Source organism: Bos indicus x Bos taurus, chromosome 24, assembly GCF_003369695.1.
Source record: "Bos indicus x Bos taurus breed Angus x Brahman F1 hybrid chromosome 24, Bos_hybrid_MaternalHap_v2.0, whole genome shotgun sequence".
In the NCBI taxonomy this organism is placed as follows: Eukaryota; Metazoa; Chordata; class Mammalia; order Artiodactyla; family Bovidae; genus Bos; species Bos indicus x Bos taurus.
The window spans coordinates 988,441-1,008,618 of NC_040099.1; the positions used below are offsets into that span (position 1 = coordinate 988,441).

At 57.2% G+C, this 20,178-nt stretch overlaps 1 protein-coding gene across 3 annotated transcripts in view; it reads right to left on the reverse strand.

The window, feature by feature from the left end:
* The window catches only part of NFATC1 (nuclear factor of activated T cells 1), an 87,132-nt gene that overhangs the window by 8,265 nt on the left and 58,689 nt on the right, over positions 1–20,178 (reverse strand). For 2 of the 3 annotated variants that reach the window (XM_027525794.1, XM_027525795.1), the window contains exon 9: positions 17,554–18,219. In XM_027525794.1, coding sequence (XP_027381595.1) covers positions 17,554–18,219 — 666 coding nt within the window. The remainder of the gene's footprint in view (positions 1–17,553; positions 18,220–20,178) is intronic. The other variant, XM_027525796.1, reaches the window with a different exon arrangement.

Genomic DNA, 20,178 nt, shown 5'->3' on the forward strand with positions numbered 1-20,178 from the left:
GCGGGACCGGCCCCCTCTGCTCTCAGTTTCCACGTTCCTGATGTCCCGTGTGGACCCCTGTGCTGTCAGAACAGTGCCCGTGCAAGTTTCTCAGGTTAACGAGGACATCGCCACGTCCCCGAGTGGGTCACAGACACCAGCTGGTTTCTCGCTGGACGCGGCCGCAGGGACACGTGGGGCAGCGGCCTGTTCACGCGGGCGGCGGGCTCTGCCCTCCTGCTGCAGGGGCCCTGGTGGGCACGGGGCGGGAAGGGCCAGGAGAAGCAGGTGTCAGACGCTTCCGGCTGTCTTCACACAGCTGTCAGCCTGGCCTCTCAGGCCTGGGTTTGGGCTCAGAAGTAAAAATCTAGCTCAGCAACATTAACCTCACCACACAGTTTACTCCCTGCCTTCAAATCAACTTACTCAGAGAAGGACCATACCTTATAAATAACACTTTTGTGTCAATTAAAAAAAAACATTATTTGTTGATATAATGCCTAATTACATACCTGTGTGTGTGTGTCACTTAGTCGTGTCCAACTCTTTGTGACCCCATGGACTATAGCCTGCCAGACCCCTCTGTCCATGGGATTCTCCAGGCAAGAATACTGGAGTGGATTGCCATTTCCTTCTCAAAATTACATACCTAACTACATACACTTTAAAACATCTCTTTTTTGACAGTTAGGTTAGTTCCAATAAGGAATCAAACTATACTACGGGTTTTTAAAAACTCACAATATTTATCTACTGCTACTTAGCAAACGAGTCAGCCCAGCAGGCACACTGTCATTCTTTCCGTTTCTGGTTTTACAACATGCTGTGATGTTGGTTTTTTAATGAAGAGACCTGGTTCTTTAGAGCATCATTGTCCTTTAGACAAGAGCAATATAAAAAACAAAGAAGGTCTTGGTGACTTCCCCAAGGGGTTCCCACAGAATTCTGTCCCCATCCCAGCTCGAACACACCAGCCCATGCTGTACGAGTTGCCATGACTTTCCATCAAAGCTCATGATCACATTAAATATGGCACATAAATAAATATATGGCACAAGAGCAACTATTACTTCTTCACTCTATCTTCCTTCAAGGGGCAGAAAAACGCACATCCTTCTAGAGACCAAGTCATCAAAACCATTCTTATTTTTAAGAGAAAACCAAAATAGCTTTCTGAAGAGCAAAGCAAAACAGGAAGGATATTCTTTCCCATTCCTACAACTAAAAGATAATTTAAAAAAGTATCTGCTAGCTTTCCCAGAAAATGCACCTTTGGCTAAAGTTAGTATGTAACCTAAGAGGATGATAATTTCGGTGGACGGAAGCAGAAACGTCTCAGCCGGATCTCTTCTTAAGGAACTAACTTCTAGGAAGTCTCCGGATCATGTTTGCTGTGCTTGCCTGCAAACCTGGTGATTCCTGGGTAAGAAAGCCCTTGCCGGTGGCTGTGTGTCCTTGCAGACGTAAGGACGTTCACTGCTGTGATTCCGTCACCAATGGGATGGACGTGTCCCCGTTTGCACTGGACACAGGCAGGCACACTCGGTTGTCATTAAGGGCATCTCTGTGGACTTGAGCTAAGCCAAGGCCACAGTTCAGAGAGCAGAGGCACCAGGGGAGTGCGTGCCCTGTGCAGGAAGCATGAGGTGTGGCTGCGTGTGGGCGTTCAGTTTCCTGAGAAGAGGCGACCTCGTGGCAAGTCCACCTCCCTCACAGGTGGGCACTGGTCAGTCTCCCAGGTCCAGTGGCCTCCGTGTCCAGTGTGACCATGCCTGGTCCACCCACAGCCCCTGTCCCTCCCTGAGGAGGTGCCGCCCTGCGAGACTCTGGGCTGAAAATGGTGATTTTGCCACGTGCGCATCACAACTGTTGTAATTCTGAAAATGCAGAGTTGCAACAGTACTAAAATCATTCTTCACTTTTTCTTTTTTTCCAGAGATGCTTTGTGAGGCAGTGGAAAATAAAACAGTTTCTCAAGTTTCATTAAAAAGTAAGTTCTCGTGTTACCTCGGGTGTCCTGGACCTATTTCAGCCTTCACTTATTTTTATCTTTTTAATCATAATAAGCCACTGCCACGGGGCCTGCTATTTTTGGAAGGAGAGAATGGGACAGTGGAGGGGCTGGATGACAACAGTCACGGTTTTAATAAAACATGACCCTCCCAGCTGGATGTGGGTTGGCCCTGACAGGCACCTCTGTTACGCGGGGCTGCCAGCCATTAAAACAGAATAATTGTCCTGCCTCCATGGCCGCTTCCTCATTTAGCCTGAATACTCCAAATAATGCAAACGGCCCGTGTGGAAACTGCAGCGTCCGTGGGGAGCGGGGGCCGCGTGGCAGGAGGGTCCCCACCCGCCCCTGGCCTCCTGCTGGTGTGTGCGGTGGACGCCTTCCCCGTGACCCGGGCCATTATTCTACCCTTGCCAAGCTCGCTCCGCGTTGCTCACTGGGGTCATTAAACCACCGACAAGCACTTTTCCAGGGCCTGCTCTGTGCCGCCGGGGGACACATTGCCCCAGTGATGAAGTTCCTATTCCGACAATGAACAGAGTTGGAAAAATAAAAAAAATTAAGAGACCCGTTTAATTAAAAAGTAAAATTGAATAAATGGGGCTGGACAAGGAGCCGCTGTGGGTTTGGCAGGCGTGCCCCATCCCTGGCTTTGGGAGCTCGGGCCCCTCCCCAGCTGCAGGCACCCCTGGACCCACGACAGCCAGCGTGGGGCCGGTCCTTCTCTGTGGGGCAGGGGAGGTGGTCAGTGAGGTCAGAGGTGCCCGCTCTGAGTCTGGGGCTCTCGGGACCACCCGGCACAGGATCCATGACCTCCCAGCCAGCACCAGTTTTGGTCAGAAGATGCCGCCAATGAAGGAAGCTCGGGGAACCTGGGTTCGCAGGAAGAGAAAGCCTGCCTCAAAGCTAACCGTGACCTTGAACTAAGCCATCAGCCCCCCGAGCATCAGCAGGAGGTCTGTCAGGTGTGACTGCGTCCGCGTCCGCACACGGCGGATGAGAGGATGACTGCGTCTAAAGGCAACACGGGGCAGAGGGGTGACTGCCGCTCTCCCTCCCCAAGGCGGGGAACCTGGCAAGGGGCCAGGGGCCCGCATGCTGCTTTTTCTGTCCCATTTCATAATGAAGCACCGGGGTCAGAAGGGAGCAGGGGACAGGCAGACCCAGCACCCGCCACCCCACGATGACCAGCACCACGAGGGCCTGCACCCTGCTGGGCCATCACCCCACCACCCTGCTAGGACAGGCCGCCTGCCCCGCCCGGCCCAGGCCTGGTGCTCCTGCCACGTGGGGGCGTTGTGCCGCCTGAGCTCAGAGGGGCCGACCCCGAGCCCCACCCAGGCCCACCCTGGGACACTGTGTCGCCTGAGCTCAGAGGGGCCGACCCCGAGCCTCACCCAGGCCCACTGAAAGCTCTAACAAGATCCCAGGGACCGGACATGCTAAGCAGACCCCAGGGACTTGGTTCGCACCCACGAACGTCCGGGGAGCCCTGGGCTGGCCAGGGGGCAGGAAGGGGAGCAGACAGGAAACCTTTTGGGTGCCACGGAAGAGAAGTCTCTAGAGCGGCTGTGCTGAAGTCCACACCCACATCCCTGTGGACAGAAAAGCACGCTTTCCTCACCTTCAGAATATTCTGAACTATCGTTCAAATCTCTGAGAAGAGGTTTTTGTACTGCAGGCCCTGGGCTGCCCGTGGACAGACAGCTAAAAACTTCCGGCTGCTCACTGGGGGGCGAGGCTGGTGGCAGGGGCCTGGCATGGACCTCTCACCTGCTCACTGGGCAGTGCCCCTAGTTCAGTGTCAACTAACGGTCTTGGAGCTCCGAGCCCCCCACACTGGGCATGGAGGGGTGGATGTCCTTGTCTCCGAGGGCGCAGGCACGGCTGCTACACGGCAGCAGGCCCAACCTCCTGGCTCCAGAGTCCCTCCAGAACCTCACCAGGCCCAGGCAGGTCCTGAATACCATAGCTGTCACGTCTGCCTGCGTCCCCACCCCAGCTCGGGCCCAGCTCGCACAGGGTGACCCGGACACTCAGTCCTGCAGCCAGCCTCACCCACTAACCCCTGACCTCCTCGCGGCACCGAGCCCACCTGGAGGGTCAACTGTACCTGAGTGCTGACAAAACCCACTGACAGCAGAACCTGTTTGCTCATTCCATAAAGATCAGATCCATAAAGATTTGGACAAAAAAAATAATAACCACAGAAGGCATGAAGGAAAAAGTGCAACACCAACTTGGTAATCGATGCTTAAACTCCTAATTTGGAAAACATTGGAAAGAGAGCGAAGCAGGAAGGCAGAAAATTCGGGCAAATGAGACAGGTCCCATAATCTTCAGGACATATTGACCCTGGAGTAGGAAAAAAGCAAAAACCAAGATTGAATTTTTGTATTGATTATCTAATTATTAATCTTTATAGAAGCTATTCCAACACTGCACATAATGAGTAATTCATCAAAGTATATTAGGTGCCATGGAAGTTGCCTTCAGTATAAAGGGCCATTAAGTTTCTTGTAATTGCACATTACTGGAGCTTTCCTTGCTCTAAATCAAATCAACGGGACTGGCACACACGCACTCTAATTGACTCTGTAATGACGCCATGCCCCTGGTGGCCACGAAAACGAGCGGCCTCGCCGCACGACCCCGGCCCCGCGCCCCGGTCTCAGGTCTCCAGTCCCATGACCCCAGCCCCGCGGCCCGGTCTCAGGTCTCCAGTCCCATGACCCCAGCCCTGTGGCCCCGTCTCAGGTCGCAGCCCGTGGAGGAGCACGGTTGGGTCCCACACCCCTCGGGGGACCGGGCAGGGGATCCCCTGCGTTTCCTTCCAACACCTGGAAAGGTCGCCCAGACTGAGGACTGGGCAGCACAGGGGACCAGGGACCCTCCCCGCGGAGAGTCTCACAGGCTGGTTTCTGGAGGAGGTTCTACCCGTTGACCTTGCCTGCACTTAACAGATGTGGAACCAAGGCTGGAAATGTGTCCCCCACGCTGACGACACTGCACTTCCTATGTGACCCAGAGATGCCACTGGAGGCAGAGAAGCCGCAGCCCCTGAGGCTTTGCTCCATCTCTGCTTCTTCTGAAACGGCCTCCAAGTGTCCCAAACCTAAACCTGGATTCACTGGCCTCTGTGACTCACGGGTAGGTGCTAGGGGGCCGTCTAGAGCGCGGCTCTGTCTCCCAGAATTGTTATTTATATTTTAAACACTGTTTAACCTGCTCTCCCTGACTGCACTCTAACTTCCCTAGGGTGAGGCGTCTGATCCGGTCAGGTGCCTCGACTACCCTGCGATGCCCAAGCAGAGCCAGCAATCTGCAGACACCGGTTGATTTCTGTCCTCTTTGAAAGTTGGATTACTCTCTTCCAGGAGCCTCACCAAGGCTGAGTCTGGGCCCCGCAGGCCTCAGAGCTCTTGTTCTCCAGCTGTGAAGTCATGGCCACAGTAACTTCACAGCATCTTCCTTCTGTGGGGCAGAGCTTGGAAACTTAGCATTACTTCCTTCTCTGTTTATCTAAATTAGATTTCTTTTTTTTCAGAAGAACACTTTTAAACATTAATTAATTAATTTTTGGCCACGCTGGGTCTTTGTTGCTGCAGGCAGGCGTTCTCTAGTCACAGAGACGGGGGCTGCTCTTCACTGTGGTGCCTGGACTGTGGCGCACAGCACTCTAACTGTGGTGGCTTCTCGTCTTGGAGCACGAGCTCCAGGCGCACGGGCTCCAGCGGTCGTGGTGCACGTGCTGCAGCAGCCCGAGACCTGTGAAACCTTCTTGGCTCAGGCGTCCAACCTGTGTCCCCTGCATTGGCAGGCGGATTCTTAATCCACTACCACCAGAGATGTTCTATCTAAATCTGATTTCTGAAGAAGCCTCAATATAGCTCTTCAAAAACAAAAAAACAAAACCAAAGAACCAGCATGTGGAGAACAAGCTAGGTAGGATACTTGTTCACAGTTAGTGTCAGCTCAGACTGAAGATCACTGAGGCCTTCCAGTGGCTTCTGGATGGGTCGTGTCTATACCCGAGCTGTGCTGGGCCTTCATGTGGGATTCAGACTGAGCTTCAGGATAAATCAGGGGCCTATTTCCACCACAGGGCGTGAAGAGACCCGAGATGAAGTGACAGGAGTTCTCGAGCCAGGAGTGGGGCTCCGAGCTCAGCACCTTCCCGCTGGTCATGGCCCCTGGTCCACAAATCGTCAGACAAGCTCACTGCACAAGAGCATGGTCTTATCCAAATACTCTATAGATTCAGCAAGCCCTGGGTCAGGAATCCCACACGTTTCTGCAAAGCCTTGTGGTGAGAAGGGCTACAAACTACTGGGATCCAAGGGCATGTTTCTAAATCCACAGGTCCTCTAAGCAGCCAGGAACAGGGAGGGCTCCGTGAGGGAACCTCCTCCAAGGATCCTGCGTTTCTAAGTCTCCTCCTTACTCTACCAGTTAGGAAGTGCTGGACGCCATCTGCAGAGTGAGGCTCGCACCCCATGGTCCCCTTCCTTCCCTCTGTGTTGCTGGGTCTGGGGTGGGGGACAGGCAGGAACCCACTGAGGACCTCACCACCCCAGGCAGCCTAGGTGACCTCAGCACCGGCTCTGAAGACTTAAATGATGGTGGTGATTGGACACCTCGAGCCAACCAATGGTGGCCAGGGGACGTCAGCATGTTTATGGCTCACAAATCGTGACTTCACAGCCAACCTGGGCTTGCGTAGAGAGAAACAGGACACAGTGCAGAAGAGCGTAAGGCAGGCGAGGGCAGGGGTGTGATGCTGTGAGAGGCTGCTGGAGAGCCCAGGCCACAGCCCATTTGCAGGAGCCCACCTGGCTCATCGGGCTAACCTGTCGCCGAGTTTCCATCCACATACTTCTCTGCAGTTCACAATTCTGCAGCATCGTGGCAGGAAACCACGTACAGGACAGAGAGCTGGTGTGTGATCTGATGGGAACGACTGTCTCCATCTTGGTGAACGAAGGAGGTGTCATAGCTCGGGGGTTATAGGCGCAGGTGTAGGAGGTGATAGGCGTGGTGGGGTGTGACCGGTGTGTGTAGGGGTGACAGGTATGTGGGATATGATGGGTGTGTGGGGGTTGATGGGTTTGTGTGAGGGTGATGGGTGTGTGTGGGGGGTGACGGGTATATGGGGGGGTGACGGGAGTGGTGGTGGGGTGACAAGTGTGTGTGGGGTGATGGGTGTGTGTGGGTAACGGGTGTGTGTGTGGGTGATGGGTGTGTGTGTGGCATGACGGGTGTGTGTGGGGTGATGGGTGTGTGTGTGGGTGACGGGTGTGTGTGTGGGTGACAGGTGTGTGTGTGGGGGTGACGGGTGTGTGTGGGGGTGACGGGTGTGTGTATGGGGTGACGGGTGTGTGTATGGGGTGACGGGTTTGTGTGGGGGTGACGGGTGTGTGTGGGGGTGACGGGTGTGTGTGGGGGTGACAAGTATGTGGAAATGATGGGTGTGGTGGTGGGTGACAGGTGTGTGTGTGGGTGACAGGTATGTGGAAGTGATGGGTATGTGTGGCGGTGATGGGTGTGTGTGGGGGTGACAAGTATGTGGAAATGACGGGTGTGGTGGTGGGTGACGGGTGTGTGTGGGGGTGACAGGTGTGTGTGGGGGTGACAGGTATGTGGAAGTGACGGGCATGTGTGGGGGTGACGGGTGTGTGTGTGGGTGATGGGTGTGTGTGGGGTGATGGGTGTGTGTGGGGGTGACAGGTATGTCGAAATGACGGGTGTGTTTGGGGGTGACGAGGGTGTGTGGGGGTGACAGGGGTGTGTGGGGGTGATGTGCGTGTGGGGGTGACGGGTGTGGTGGTGGGTGACGGGTGTGGTGGTGGGTGATGGGTGTGTGTGGGGTGACAGGTGTGGTGGTGGGTGACAGGTGTGTGTGGGGTGATGGGTGTGTGTGGGGTGACAGGTATGTGGAAGCAACAGGTGTGTGTGGGAGTGACGGGTGTGTCTGGGGTGACGGGTATGTCTGGGGGTGACAGGTATGTGGAAGTGATGGTGTGTGTGGGGGTGATGGGTGTGTGTGGGGTGATGGGTGTATGTGGGGGTGACAGGTATGTGGAAGTGATGGGTGTGTGTGGGGTGATGGGTGTGTGTGGGGTGACGGGTGTGGTGGTGGGTGACGGGTGTGTGTGGGGTGACGGGTGTGTGTGGGGGTGACAGGTATGTGGAAGTGACGGGTGTGTGGGGGGTGACAGGCCTGGGGGGGGCTGCCAGGCAGGGCAGAGGGTGCTGTGCTTCGCTGCCTGGACAGTGGATGGGTGCTGGAGGACAATGGCCTGTGCTCCCAGGGCCGTCTTCCATCCAGCAGAACACCGAGGTGACAGGCAGTCTCCGACATACATGATTTCAGCTCCTTTCTTTAACTAAAATGCCTTAAAGCTGCCTGCACATCTCCCCTCCAACACGGCCGGGACACTGCGTTTCCAGCGTGGCTGCAGACGGCCCTGTGCCGCCAGAGCAAACACTCAAGTGACGGCCCGCACGGCCACCTCTGCAGCCACCACCGCTTTTCCTCTGACCGACCGTCTGCCAAGAGGAAATCACTTGCTGCCCTGGGAGCCTGCGAATCCCAGAAAACAATCTTAAATCCACAAAAATAATTGAACTTCGCTTCTACTGAGCTGCCCATTCCATTCTGATTTTTATTACAATGTCAACAAGAGTTTAATTTGTTTTAAAGTTTAGGTTCTTAAACCTGAGTGATATACGGTAGTTTACAGCTTGCTGGCAACAGCTACTGTGGACAGAAAAAAAAAGGAAAGTGCACAGAAAGGCGATTCTGAGTCTGACGCTGTGAAAGCCAGGAGCCCGGCCAAGAGCAGCAGACAGCAGGCTCTCCTGCAGCCAGGATGGGGCCCCGACACGTGACGCGGTGTGCCCCCTCCCGGCCAGTCTCAGTCTGGGGACAGCAGTTATGAGGAAATGCCCAAAGTGTGGTTTCTCTCATCAAATGCAGCCAGGTCACCTTGGTCCTGCTGTCTTGCCTGGGCGCCATCCTAAAGACGATCCCAGAGGAAACCCTTGAGGGGAAGGAGTGGCCCCCCCGGGTGTCCCCCCATGTACCTCCCTCTTCCAGGTATCTCCCCACCGGCTGTCCCCACACCCTGGGTGTCCTCCTCGGGTGTCCCATGTACCCCCATTCTGGGTATCCCCCTCTGGGTGTCCCCACCATGCTGGGTGTCACCCCCAGGGGGTCTGTCCTGGGTGTCCCCCAGTGTCCCCGCCCCCAGGTGACCCCACCCTACCAGGTGTCACCCCCCCAGGGGGTCCCCCCTGCGTGTTCCCACCTCTTGGGTGCCCCCCCGGGTGTCCCCATCCCAGTGACCTTCTCATTCACCGATTTTGGTCTGTGAGTTTCCTGTCTGTACAGAACGCTCCGACCTCACTCACACTCACAGGTGAGAAGTTAGCTCCCGAGGTCGCTGCTGGGGCCCTGCCCAGTGTCGGCTGAAACCTCCGCAGAGACACGGAGTGGCCTGCAAACCAACCCGGCTCGGCACATGGAGAGAGGATGGGGAGGCCTGAGACGGGCTGTCCCCGGAGCCCCGGGGGCAGCAGAGGGAGCCGGCGGGGCCTGGTTCACGTCTGGACGCCAGGCCTACCCGGCCACACCTCCCTGCTTCCTCCTGCCAGGCCCGCCGGCCGGAGCCGGGGCATCACGGCGGTCTCCCCCGCCGCCCAGGGCGCTCCCAGGCCGTATCTGGAGAGCGGCAGCTGTGTAGCCTGATAGGGCGAGTGGGGAAGCCTTCCCGGGGAGGGCGGGTGGGCTGGGGCTGATAAGGCCCCCTGCCCCACCGAGGACTCATCCAGCACTGTGCGCTCTGCTCAGAGCAGAAGAGAGCCAGCCCCGGGTTCTGGGCGATAACTGTCCATGTCCTCTGGAGGCCGGCGCGGCCCATTGTCTCAGGACCAGGCTGTGATTAGTCGGGGTCCCCTGGGCCTGATAAGGGCGGATGTTTGAGAGGGGGGATGGACCGTCTTTATTCTTAACTGTGTGGAAGCGTCCACTTTGTAATCTGTAAGGAAGGAAGAACCCGGTGTCCCAAAATTCAGACTGGAAAGGGTAAAGGGGCTTAAGGCTTTGTGCCCAGCCAACGTGAGGACCCACATTCCTCACACTTTAAAGAGAATCCTTTACTTAGCTAAACTAAGTGATGGAGAAGCACACATATTTTTATTCCCCAAGAGAAACTCTGCTATCAGCATTATTTTGTGTCATATAAATACAGAATTTGTGAGTTTTCTCCCATCGCGCCTGAAAAAGGGCTGTGTATGTTCCACATACAGAAACAAACACACACGATGCACACATGCCTTCACTTTCAAAGCACTTCTCTCCTTTGGCATTGAGTGTTTTAGCAAAACCATATGTAATACCAATGACGCTGCACAAGAGGCCAGACCTAGAAACATCCCCAGGCCGGGCTGCCTCTCTGGACACCTTCATATAAATGGACCCACATAAAACGTGGTCCTTTGTGTCTGGCCTTTTCACTCCACATGTTTTCAAGGTTCGACCACGTCCTACCACGAATCGGTACTGCACTCCTCCTTGTGGGTATGGACGTAGCACACTGTTTAACTCTGTTCCGTGGACGTTTAGGTTGTTTCACATGTTTGGATATTACACACAATGTCGCTAAGGACATTTCTGTGCAAGTCTTCGTGTGTACATATGTGTTCGCTTCTCTGGGTAGATGTCTGAGCGTGGGATTGTCGGGTCTTCTGGCAAAGGCACGGCCCAAGTGACTGCACTCCTTATATCCCCACTGGTAACATGCCAGAGTTCTATTTCTCCACGTGCTCTCCATAAGTTGCTACTGTCTCTGATTTTTCACAGCATCTCTCATGGGTGTGAAAAGGCAGCTTCCTGGCATTCCCCAAGACTACTGACGTTGAGTATCTTTTCATGTATTTATTAGCCATTCATGTATCTTCTTTGGAGAAAGGTCTACTTAAATCTCTTACCCAGTTTTTGACTAGGCTGTCTTATTACTGAGATATGCAGCTTTTACATGTGCTGAGTATAAGTCCTTTATAAGACACTTGTATTTGCACTTGTTTTGCAAATACATCCATCTTGCATGTTGCTTGTCTATTTTTTTGGCCATGCCACACGGCTTGCAGGATCATGGTTCCCCTGATCAGGGATTGAACTGGGCTGTGTGGCTACACTTCACGGAGTGGGGGGAGGGGAATAGCCCCGAGTTACAGCACCACAGATCATTTCCCAAGGTCCACTTTCCCTTGAATAAATGCCTTCCAGTTTGCTCTGCCTCTGGGTAGTTGTCAGGTTCTGGAATAATTGATCTGAAAGTTGTGTCGGTGTTTTTACTGCTTTTAGGGACTGATATCTCACCAAGGTCCTCTCTGCATCACTTTGGAAGTCTTGCCTCTCCCCCAGTTCTCCCTGGGTCATCAAAAAGTGCCTCCACTAATAACAGAGATTCTCTGATGAAGGAAACACATACCACACTCCACACTTCTCTTTGGCTTTCGAGGCGAGTCCACACATGAAAGCTAGACTCCTAAGCAAGAATCTTTGCTCACTGCATCTTAATGACACAGCTCGACCTCAGGGGGCCCAGAGCCAGCGCTGACATAGGGGCTGGCGGGCGGGTCACGGCGGGCCCCGGTTCTGTCCCTGCCGCACTGTGAGCAGCTCCAGTGACACCTCTCTCCGAGCTTCAGCCTCCCTCTCTGACAGCAGGGGCTGAACCGGCGGTTCTGCCCGCTCAGGGCTGCTGTGAGGCTGAATTCGTCAACAGAGACCATATGTACAGTCACTCTGGAATGAGCCCAGCCCACACGCTGGCACTGTTCTTGTCGCCTGGGTTTTCTGTGTGCTGGTGATAGTGGGTCAGGTAGGACACATACAGCTCTGATGGGAACACAGGTTCTCGAACACCATCCGTCCGGGTTCTTCTCACCTGGACCCGGAGGATGGCTGTGCCAGGCAGTTACTGTTCTTCAGGAATCCACATGGAAGGGACACTCCTGTATCAGAAAGGTCACTCAGAAGTGCCACACACTGCGGGCCCTCTGCCTGGCCCTCTAGGGCAGGGCAGCCACACGCCTACTGCTCTCGAAAAGACAGGCGTCCAGCAGATTTAGACAGGGCCCTCCGGCCCCGGTCACCACTCCTCAGAGACCCCAGGCCTGACTGCCCGTCAGCAGCGAGGCTTCTGAGTACCCGTCCCCTGGTGTCACACTTTGGGGACAGAGCACAGCCGTGTGCCAGGCATGGGCTCACGTGTCTGAGAGGACCTGCCAGGCCTGCTTGTTCTTCAGTGAGGAAGAGCTTTGAAATGTGTGGCATCGGAGAGCAAAGCCATGGAGAGCAGGCCTGGAATGGGGGCGGTACTGACTAAGCCCCCTGGGAAGGCGCCCACCTCTCCGCAGAGGCACATCCACCAGGAAGACCACGTTCTGGTCCCGATACACTCACCCGCCAACACTCTCCCCCTCGGGGCCAGCCTACAGGGACCATGCACCGCGACACGCCCACGGTGCCCCAGCACGGCAGGCCAGCACCAGCCTCTGGCCCAAGCAGAGCCAAGTGGCTCTGGCTCCACGAAACCTTCCCAGCTCTTCCCTCCGCTTCCTCCCCCCACGTCAGATTCCTCTTTCTTTCCCTCAAATTAGTAACGTCAAACAATTCTCCACTTAGAGAAGGAAGTAAGCTAAGACCTAGGATTAAGGCAGAAGGTTAACGTTAGCTGAAAGCAAACCACCAGATGCCCCTCAAGTGCCCAGAAAGCAACTGGGCTGAAGAACCCTGGATGAGAGTTGGGTGGCCGGCGCTTCCTGCTCATGTCGGCATCCGGCATCTGAGGGACGCCCTGAGTGGTGGACACTGAAGCCGCGGGGTCACCCGAGCTGCAGGAGGCCAGGAGACGCTCACCATCATGGCCTGGCGGGCTGCGTCCCAGGGGCCAGGCACAGCGCCTATTTATAAAGGCCCTTACTCAGCGGACACTCAGAGTGGCCCCTGCCTCCCCCCTTTCTTGAGGGGCAGATCCCGGCAGTGCGGGCGCAGCAGAAACACACACAGCGGCCAGGACCACAGAAGCACATGGCCTGATCGCCGCCCGGGGTGGGGTGGCAGCGTCCAGGGCTCCTGCCGTCACCAGCTGTCACTCAGGTCCATCTAGACAGGGAGGAGGGTATTTATTCCGAAGTCTCACACCGTCTGACCCTTGGAGGCATGGCGTCCCTGGCAGCCTGGCGTGGGGTCCCTGTGCAGACAGACTCATGTCCCTGTGAGGCTTCCAGGGCCGAGTGTGGAAAGGGCTCTGTGCCCTTCCAGACTCTTGGCTCTGGGAAGTGTGGGCGGGGGCTCTGCTCCCGGGACTCCTGTCTTGGGAGATGAGGCCTGCGGGTCACCAGACTGACGGTAGTCCCCACCCCAGCCACCTCCGGACGCCGTGCCGTAAGGACTGACCCTCAGGACCTGTGCATGACCAAGTGCGCCCTCCGCCCAGCGGGTAGAGCCCACCGTCTAACGACCCAGCGTGTTTGATCCAGACTCTTTCAATCATCACTAGGAGCGGGGAGGCCTCCGAGCTGGGCCCTGGGCCAGGTTAGTAAAACTTTCCATGAGGAAAGTCTGCCTTCGGTCCCAGAGCAGCCCCAGCTCAGGAAGGAAGGGGGGTGTGGGGGGGTGGGGGCGCAGGCAGACTCAGGCAGACACGGCCTGGCCGCCTGCTCCACCTGCTTGTTGTTTTAATGACATCGAGACTTCTGGAAACCCAAGACCCCTGGAGGGGCCTGAAAGGGCCGATTGTGGCTGAGGCCGCAGGGTGGGCTGGGGGGACATGCGGGCGGGGTCAGCAGCGGCCAACAAGCGGCCAACAAGCGACACCCCGAGACTGTCGCTGGCTCACAAACCGAGTCCTCACAGGGTCCCCCATGAAAAGACGGGACAGGCCCCGGAGCTTCAGGGACGTTCACAATGCTGCCAGCAGATCCACGTCAACGGGAGCAAGTCCAGGACACAGAGATCAGTGTGTACGCGAGTGTGAACCACCCACACATACACCTGAGGACTGAGTTCACGACACAGACTGCTGTGCACACGTGTGAACTGCCCACGTGTACAGCCAAGGAGCGAGTCCAGGACACAGACTGCTGTGCATGTGAGTGGGAACCACAGTGTGCACACCCGGGGAGTGAGTACAGGACACACAGACCGCTGTGCACGTGTGTGTGAACTGCCATGTATACACCCAGAGCGGGAGTTGCTGGGCGGTTGTGTAGCTCAGCCCAGCGAGGAGCAGGTCACAGAAACCACCAAGGAAACACTGGAGCTTTTATGACACATTCAATCCACATTTAAAACAAGAGAAGACCACAAAGCTGATTTTTTTAAAAAAGGTATCCAGTGATACCGCCATGATTGAGAAATCCTAAATGAAAGTTTAAATTCCATGAATGTTGTTGAACCAAAGAATAAATTATAACCAAAGTTACCTATGGGCCAGACACTATTGATACAACAGCAGAAACACCTGAAAAACAAAGAAATGGGGTTCACTTGAGGCATGTCCTTGAAGCAAACGGAGATTTGGCACCAGCACCGGCCTGCTGTGCACAGGGCTTCACTCTGCATGGAGCACGGGCGTCCTGTTTAAGCTATGGCACCTTTCCTCTCTCTGAAAGATTCACGCACGCGCTCCAAACGCCCTGGCTCCCTGGAACTGGACGTGCTGTGCTACTATTGCGCTTTTTACTCTACACTTCTGGAAAACGAAACCTCAAATAAAACACCAGACACGCATGAAACGAGCTCCCATTGCTCACAGGCCCGGCACCACGAGCATCACAAGCAAGCCCGAGGAGCCCCCACAGGCCCCTGACTCCTATCGGCCAACACAGCACCTCTGAGAGCCCAGTGGGGAGGGCGCACAGCCTGGCAGGAGTCACCCTAACCATCACCGTGGGGTCAGCCTGGCAGAAGTCCCCTTAACCATCACAGTGGGGTCGGCCTGGCAGAAGTGCCCTGAACTGTCACTGTGGGGTCAGACGCGCAGTCGCTCTGTTCCTGAGCCTGTGTGAGGCTGAGTTCCCCAAGGGAGCCACAGCAAACGCCGGGCCCTCCTGCCCTGAGGGTGGTGCCAGGGCTTGCAGGACAAAGCCCAGAAGAGGGCAGGGCAGGCCCCCCAGCGGCACCAGAGCTAGCCCCCGTGTCCTGCGGGGAGGAGACTCCCCTGCACCCTCCGCTGTACTGTACTGTACTGTACTGCACTGTACCGTCAGTCAACCCCATTTCTCGCCTCTTCCTGGGCTCAAATGACAAGGATGGAGTGTCTGCTTGTTAATGTCAAGGCTACTTGAAACCAATGGTTTCTAATTTTCTGATTTAGTTTTTCACCCTTGTTTCCATCTTCTCTGTCCATACCTTCCTGAGTTGGCTGCAACTTCAAACCCAGACACAAGTAGAGACCCACGTGGCCTGGAGTGAATTCCAACGATTCTCCCCAATCCCCTCCAGACCTTTCACAGGGGCCTGTTTCTAAATCAGGGATCGGCCCCAGCCCACGGATTCCCTCTCCCTGCAGGGCTCAGGGCTGCACCACACACCCCTGGGATCAGGCCTTGGGGCCGCACTGCGCATACCCCTGGACACCAACCTTCTTCACAAATTAATTTTCAGACACCTCGACCACATATGACGTGTAAAGGTGAGGCCGGTGAGGGATTAGATTACTCGGGCCCTCTTAAGTCATCCAAGCATTACAGAAACCCCTCGAGGCCCCCACTCGCCCCATGACACCTGCATACCCCTGCCACCATCCCAGTCAGAAAGGACCAGTGAGATCTGCCCCAACCCCCTTGGTATCCAGGCTGGGGACTCAGGTCCCCACACTCACGACGCCTTTATTCTGCACCAGACGGTCTTCCGAGGACAAGGGGCTGACTCGCATTTACACGGTAGCTCCCGTGAGCGAGTGGGTCCCGGGCTGGGACCATTGTGAGCAGAGATGGCCTCTCTAGGAACCCACAAGCACAGCCCACAAGGGGGGCGCCTGCTGTGAAGCGAGCATTTAGGAACAAGAACACTCATGAGCTGGTGAGCTCGCGTGAGGAAGGAGCCGGAGAGGCACCAGAAGGGCCCCAGGCCGCCCAATCGGATGGAGACCTGCTAGGCCCGGGGTCCACCTGAGCAGACGGGGACCCGCCAGGCCCAGGGCCCTCCTGGTCACTGGGCTGGGGGCTGTGACCAGGTGTCCCCACCAGGAAGGCCCATGTGCCCTGGGTCCGGCTGTACCCCCACCTCAGGTGGGAATGGGCACCAAGGGTGAGGGTGGGTGCTGGGACTGCACGCCCAGCGACTCTCCCCAGAGGGTCCCTGGGGCAGAACACAGGCGTGGGGGAGACGGCAGTCATGGAAAGATGCCTACATGTCTGGCTCTGATTTCAGGGAAAAGGCCAGGAGCCTCAACGGTGGAGGCAGAAAGGCCGAGGTAGCCGACAGGGGTTGGGGGTGTGGGGCCGTGCCCAGGACTGTCCTGCGGTTCTCGGGTTCCCCAAGTCCTGCAGCTGGGGAGCTGGGCGCCAGGTGGGCACTGGGTCATAGCCTGCTCGGGGACTGACTTACACCGGGGAGATGGGCTGCTGGCTGACAGAGGCCAGACGCCCACATGGATGCACCATGCGGGGCCCACGTGAGCACCGAGTCACCTAACTGACAACACCTGGGGCCCTGGCCTTTTGTCCCAAAGCAAGAAAAAAAATCTCTCGACCAGGTGCCATCTATCATCATTTCATAGGAAGACCTCATATCAGAAAGTATGCATCATCAACCTAACTGCAGGCATCCCCAAAACACGCCCTACATCCACCCAAACTCGTCCCCGCGGAGCGGGCACTGCGCTGGGTGGGTGCGCTGGAGTGCCGCCCTACCTCCCCATCTGATCACCGGGCTCCCAGGTGGCACAGTGGTGAAGAGCCTGCCGGCCCGTGCAAGAGACACACGGGCTTGATCCCTGCATCAGGAAGAGCCCCCGGATCTGGGTAACCCACTCCAGTGTTCTTGCTGGAGAATTCCATGGACAGAGGAGCCGAGAGGGTTACAGTCTAGGGTTGCAAAGGGCTGGACGCGACAGCCAATACGCACAGAACACATGGCTTCACAAGCTAAACAGAGCGAAAGCCACTCAGTTTTAGCTATTTGACCACTTAATGATGGTTCACATAACCAGAGAGGCACTTCAGACGCTAAGCAACAAGCTGGGCCCACAGCCGAGTCCAAGGAGGCCTCTTGTCCTCACGGGACATCTCAGCTGGTAGAGGCCGTGTTCCAGGGACCATGGTCACCACACCTGGCATTGCCACAGGGACCACGTGCCCCCAGGATGCACAGAACAGGCACCCTCTGGGCGGGGATGGCGTCCCCCACTGGCCGGCGGTGGCACTGCTGACCGCCGGTACTTCCTGGTGTGACACATGCCAGGCACACTCCCGGGGCGGTGGGCACGCTCCAGGCCGGGGCCCCTCGGCCCAGGGCTGGGCGCGCGCCTGCTGTGGCGGGCACTTACCGTCATCCAGGTCGAGCGGGTCCAGCTCCTGAGGCTCTCGCTTGACCGTTACGGGAATGGGGGCCAGACTACGATTACTGTCCTCACGCACCTCGGGCGGCGGCGGGGGCCGGGCGGCGGCGGGCTCGCTGCTCGGAACCTCAGGTGGCTGGTGCTGCTGGTGGCCCGTCCCGCAGGGGTGCGCTGGGCCACAGGGCTGCAGGCGGGTCAGCTCTCGGGTCCCAGGCGGCAGCGGAGAGGAGGGGCTGTGGGGACAGAGCGCTGGCCGGCGCCCCGGGGAGCAGCTACCGCTTGACGTCGGACTCACCTGTGGCTGCAGCAGAGTGGGGGGCGGTGGCTGGGGGGGCCCGGGAGGCACACCCGAGGGTCTCGGCGCCTCCTGGCTGGCGAGGACCCCACCGACTGGCCGCGGAAGTCCGAGGGGGCTGTGGCCCGGGCCGGCCGTGGCCGAGCCGTAAGGGGCGCAGGAAAGGTCGTGGAGCTCAGGGCTGGCACTGCCCTGTGGACGGGGTGGGAAGCCAGGCATGAGGCAGGCTCCCGGGTCGGGCGGCAGGGCGAGCGGCTGGCCGTAGCAAGGCTTGGGGAGCGGGCTCAGGCCCTGGCTCATTGGTCCACAGGTGAGGGCAGGCTCGTAATCATCGCTGGGCTCCGTTTTTATGATTGGAACTGCGAGGAGGAAAAAAAAAAATTAAATAAACATGAGCTGCAGATGGGAGCACCGGGGCGGGCTTGTGGCTAGGATACCCTCTGAAAACAAACAGCGCTTTGACTGAGTCCCTGTGTGTCTCCTGCCTGGTTCTCCCACCCAATTAAAACGAGGGCGTGAGTCATCGGTTCGGGAGAGCTGCAGCTGGTTCTCAGGCCGAGAGCACTGTTTTCCTTGGACTCTCCTGCGGCACTAATGTGCTATAAAAACCCATCTGCGAGCTGTAGCAGAAGCCTGGACCCAAGGGCCCGTGGATTTGTAGCAATCAAAGCGAAAATTTTAACTTGGATGTACTACTGCGTTTCTGCTGCTACCGACATACTGATAAATGTCTGACATGGGGTGAACTCAAGCAAAGAGTAAGATGGCACTTAGAGATCAATAAAAATCCAATAGAAAAGGCGAGTGTCCACTTGCTACAGGAGAGAAGCCTTCAGCCGCTAGACAAGGAAACGCTTTTATACCAGCAAGAATGCCAGCCCTCCTTCCTGCGCACAGGTTCGTTCCCAGGGGAAAATGCACGACTACGGCCACAGGGTCCTGCGCAGTGCCTCTGGGTACTCCCAGCGTGCTGAAAGCCAGGCTGGAAAGTGGCACCACGGGCGCTGGATTGTCCCTTCCCTCCCTCCAGGCTGTGGGCCTGACCAGGCCCCGAGGGCGCTGAGCCCCGTGCCCTGGGGTCTGCGGTGGGCTGGGCTCCACCACGGCCACCCTGCCTGGCGGCTCACTTCCTGTGTCTCATTTCTCCTTGGTTGCTGCCTATTACGCACACGCTCACAAGAGACACCCTGATGGTCGCGTTCCCTGGAGAGCGATTGGTGAGAGCACAGTTGATTTCACAACAGACGCCCAGCGCTGCAGTGCGCAGACGGAGAAAGGACAATGAGCTGTCACCAGATCCTCCTGATCACGTCTTCGCCTCTTCGTGTGTGTGGGGCTGGCCTCCTGGAGTTGGGGTGGGCGGCGTGGAGGGAACGCCCCTCGCCATCCCAGCCCGCGGGCCTCCGCGCACCCAGCCTCCGCCTTAAGTAAATAAAGCTCCTCTCAGACGCAGCTTTGCTGGAACACAGTCTCGAGCCAGTGCGGGTGCACATCTGTTCTCTGTTATGGCTGGTGCCTGCAACCCACAGCAGCCTGGAGGACCAGGACCGGCTTTCCCAAAGCCCGTCCACAGGGCGCCTGGGCAGCGCCGTGGCCGCGTAGCTGGGACCTGGGGACACTGACGTGAGAGCACGTGGCCCCGCTCAGCGTCACCAGGTCCCGGCTTGCACCCGGGATGCCTAGCGGAGTCGTTCCCTTTGGTCTTGCCCTCCCTGTGCCCCCTCCGCAGCCCTGTTCCCGTTCTTCCTGCCTGTGCGGGCAGAGAGGCACCGGGTCCCCAGGCAGTGCGGCAGCTGGAAGGCTGGGGAGAAGCACAGCGGGTGATGGCCACCATGTGGGTCCTGCGGGCAGAGCCAGGGTCATCACTCCCGTCCCCAAAGTCAGGTCGGGTGGACAGCTGGGGCGTCCCTGGCATCCTTGGACAGGACGTGTCCAGCATGGCAGGTGTGGGCACGGCAGGCATCCTCACTCCCGGCGCTGGTCGGTCTCCATCAGCCAGGCTGACTCCCGCAGCCCTGGCCTGCCTGGTGCCCACGCATCACTTGTGGTCCTTTGCTGGGCGAGAGACTTCTCTCTCGAGCACATAGCTGCCAGGGCTTTGTGTGAGGGGCTCCAGATACCATTGGGCAGGATTCAGGGACGCCTCACAGGCTGCTGGCGGACACGAAGAAAGGCCAGCTGACCCAGGTTGACTGCACGTCGGGAAACACCCGCAGGTCCTGGTTCCCGCAGCAGCCCTGTGGGTCTCCCATGGGTATATGTCTCCCACGGTTCCATGGGTGCGGGTTTCCTGTGATTCTAAGTTCCCCTTCGTGCGC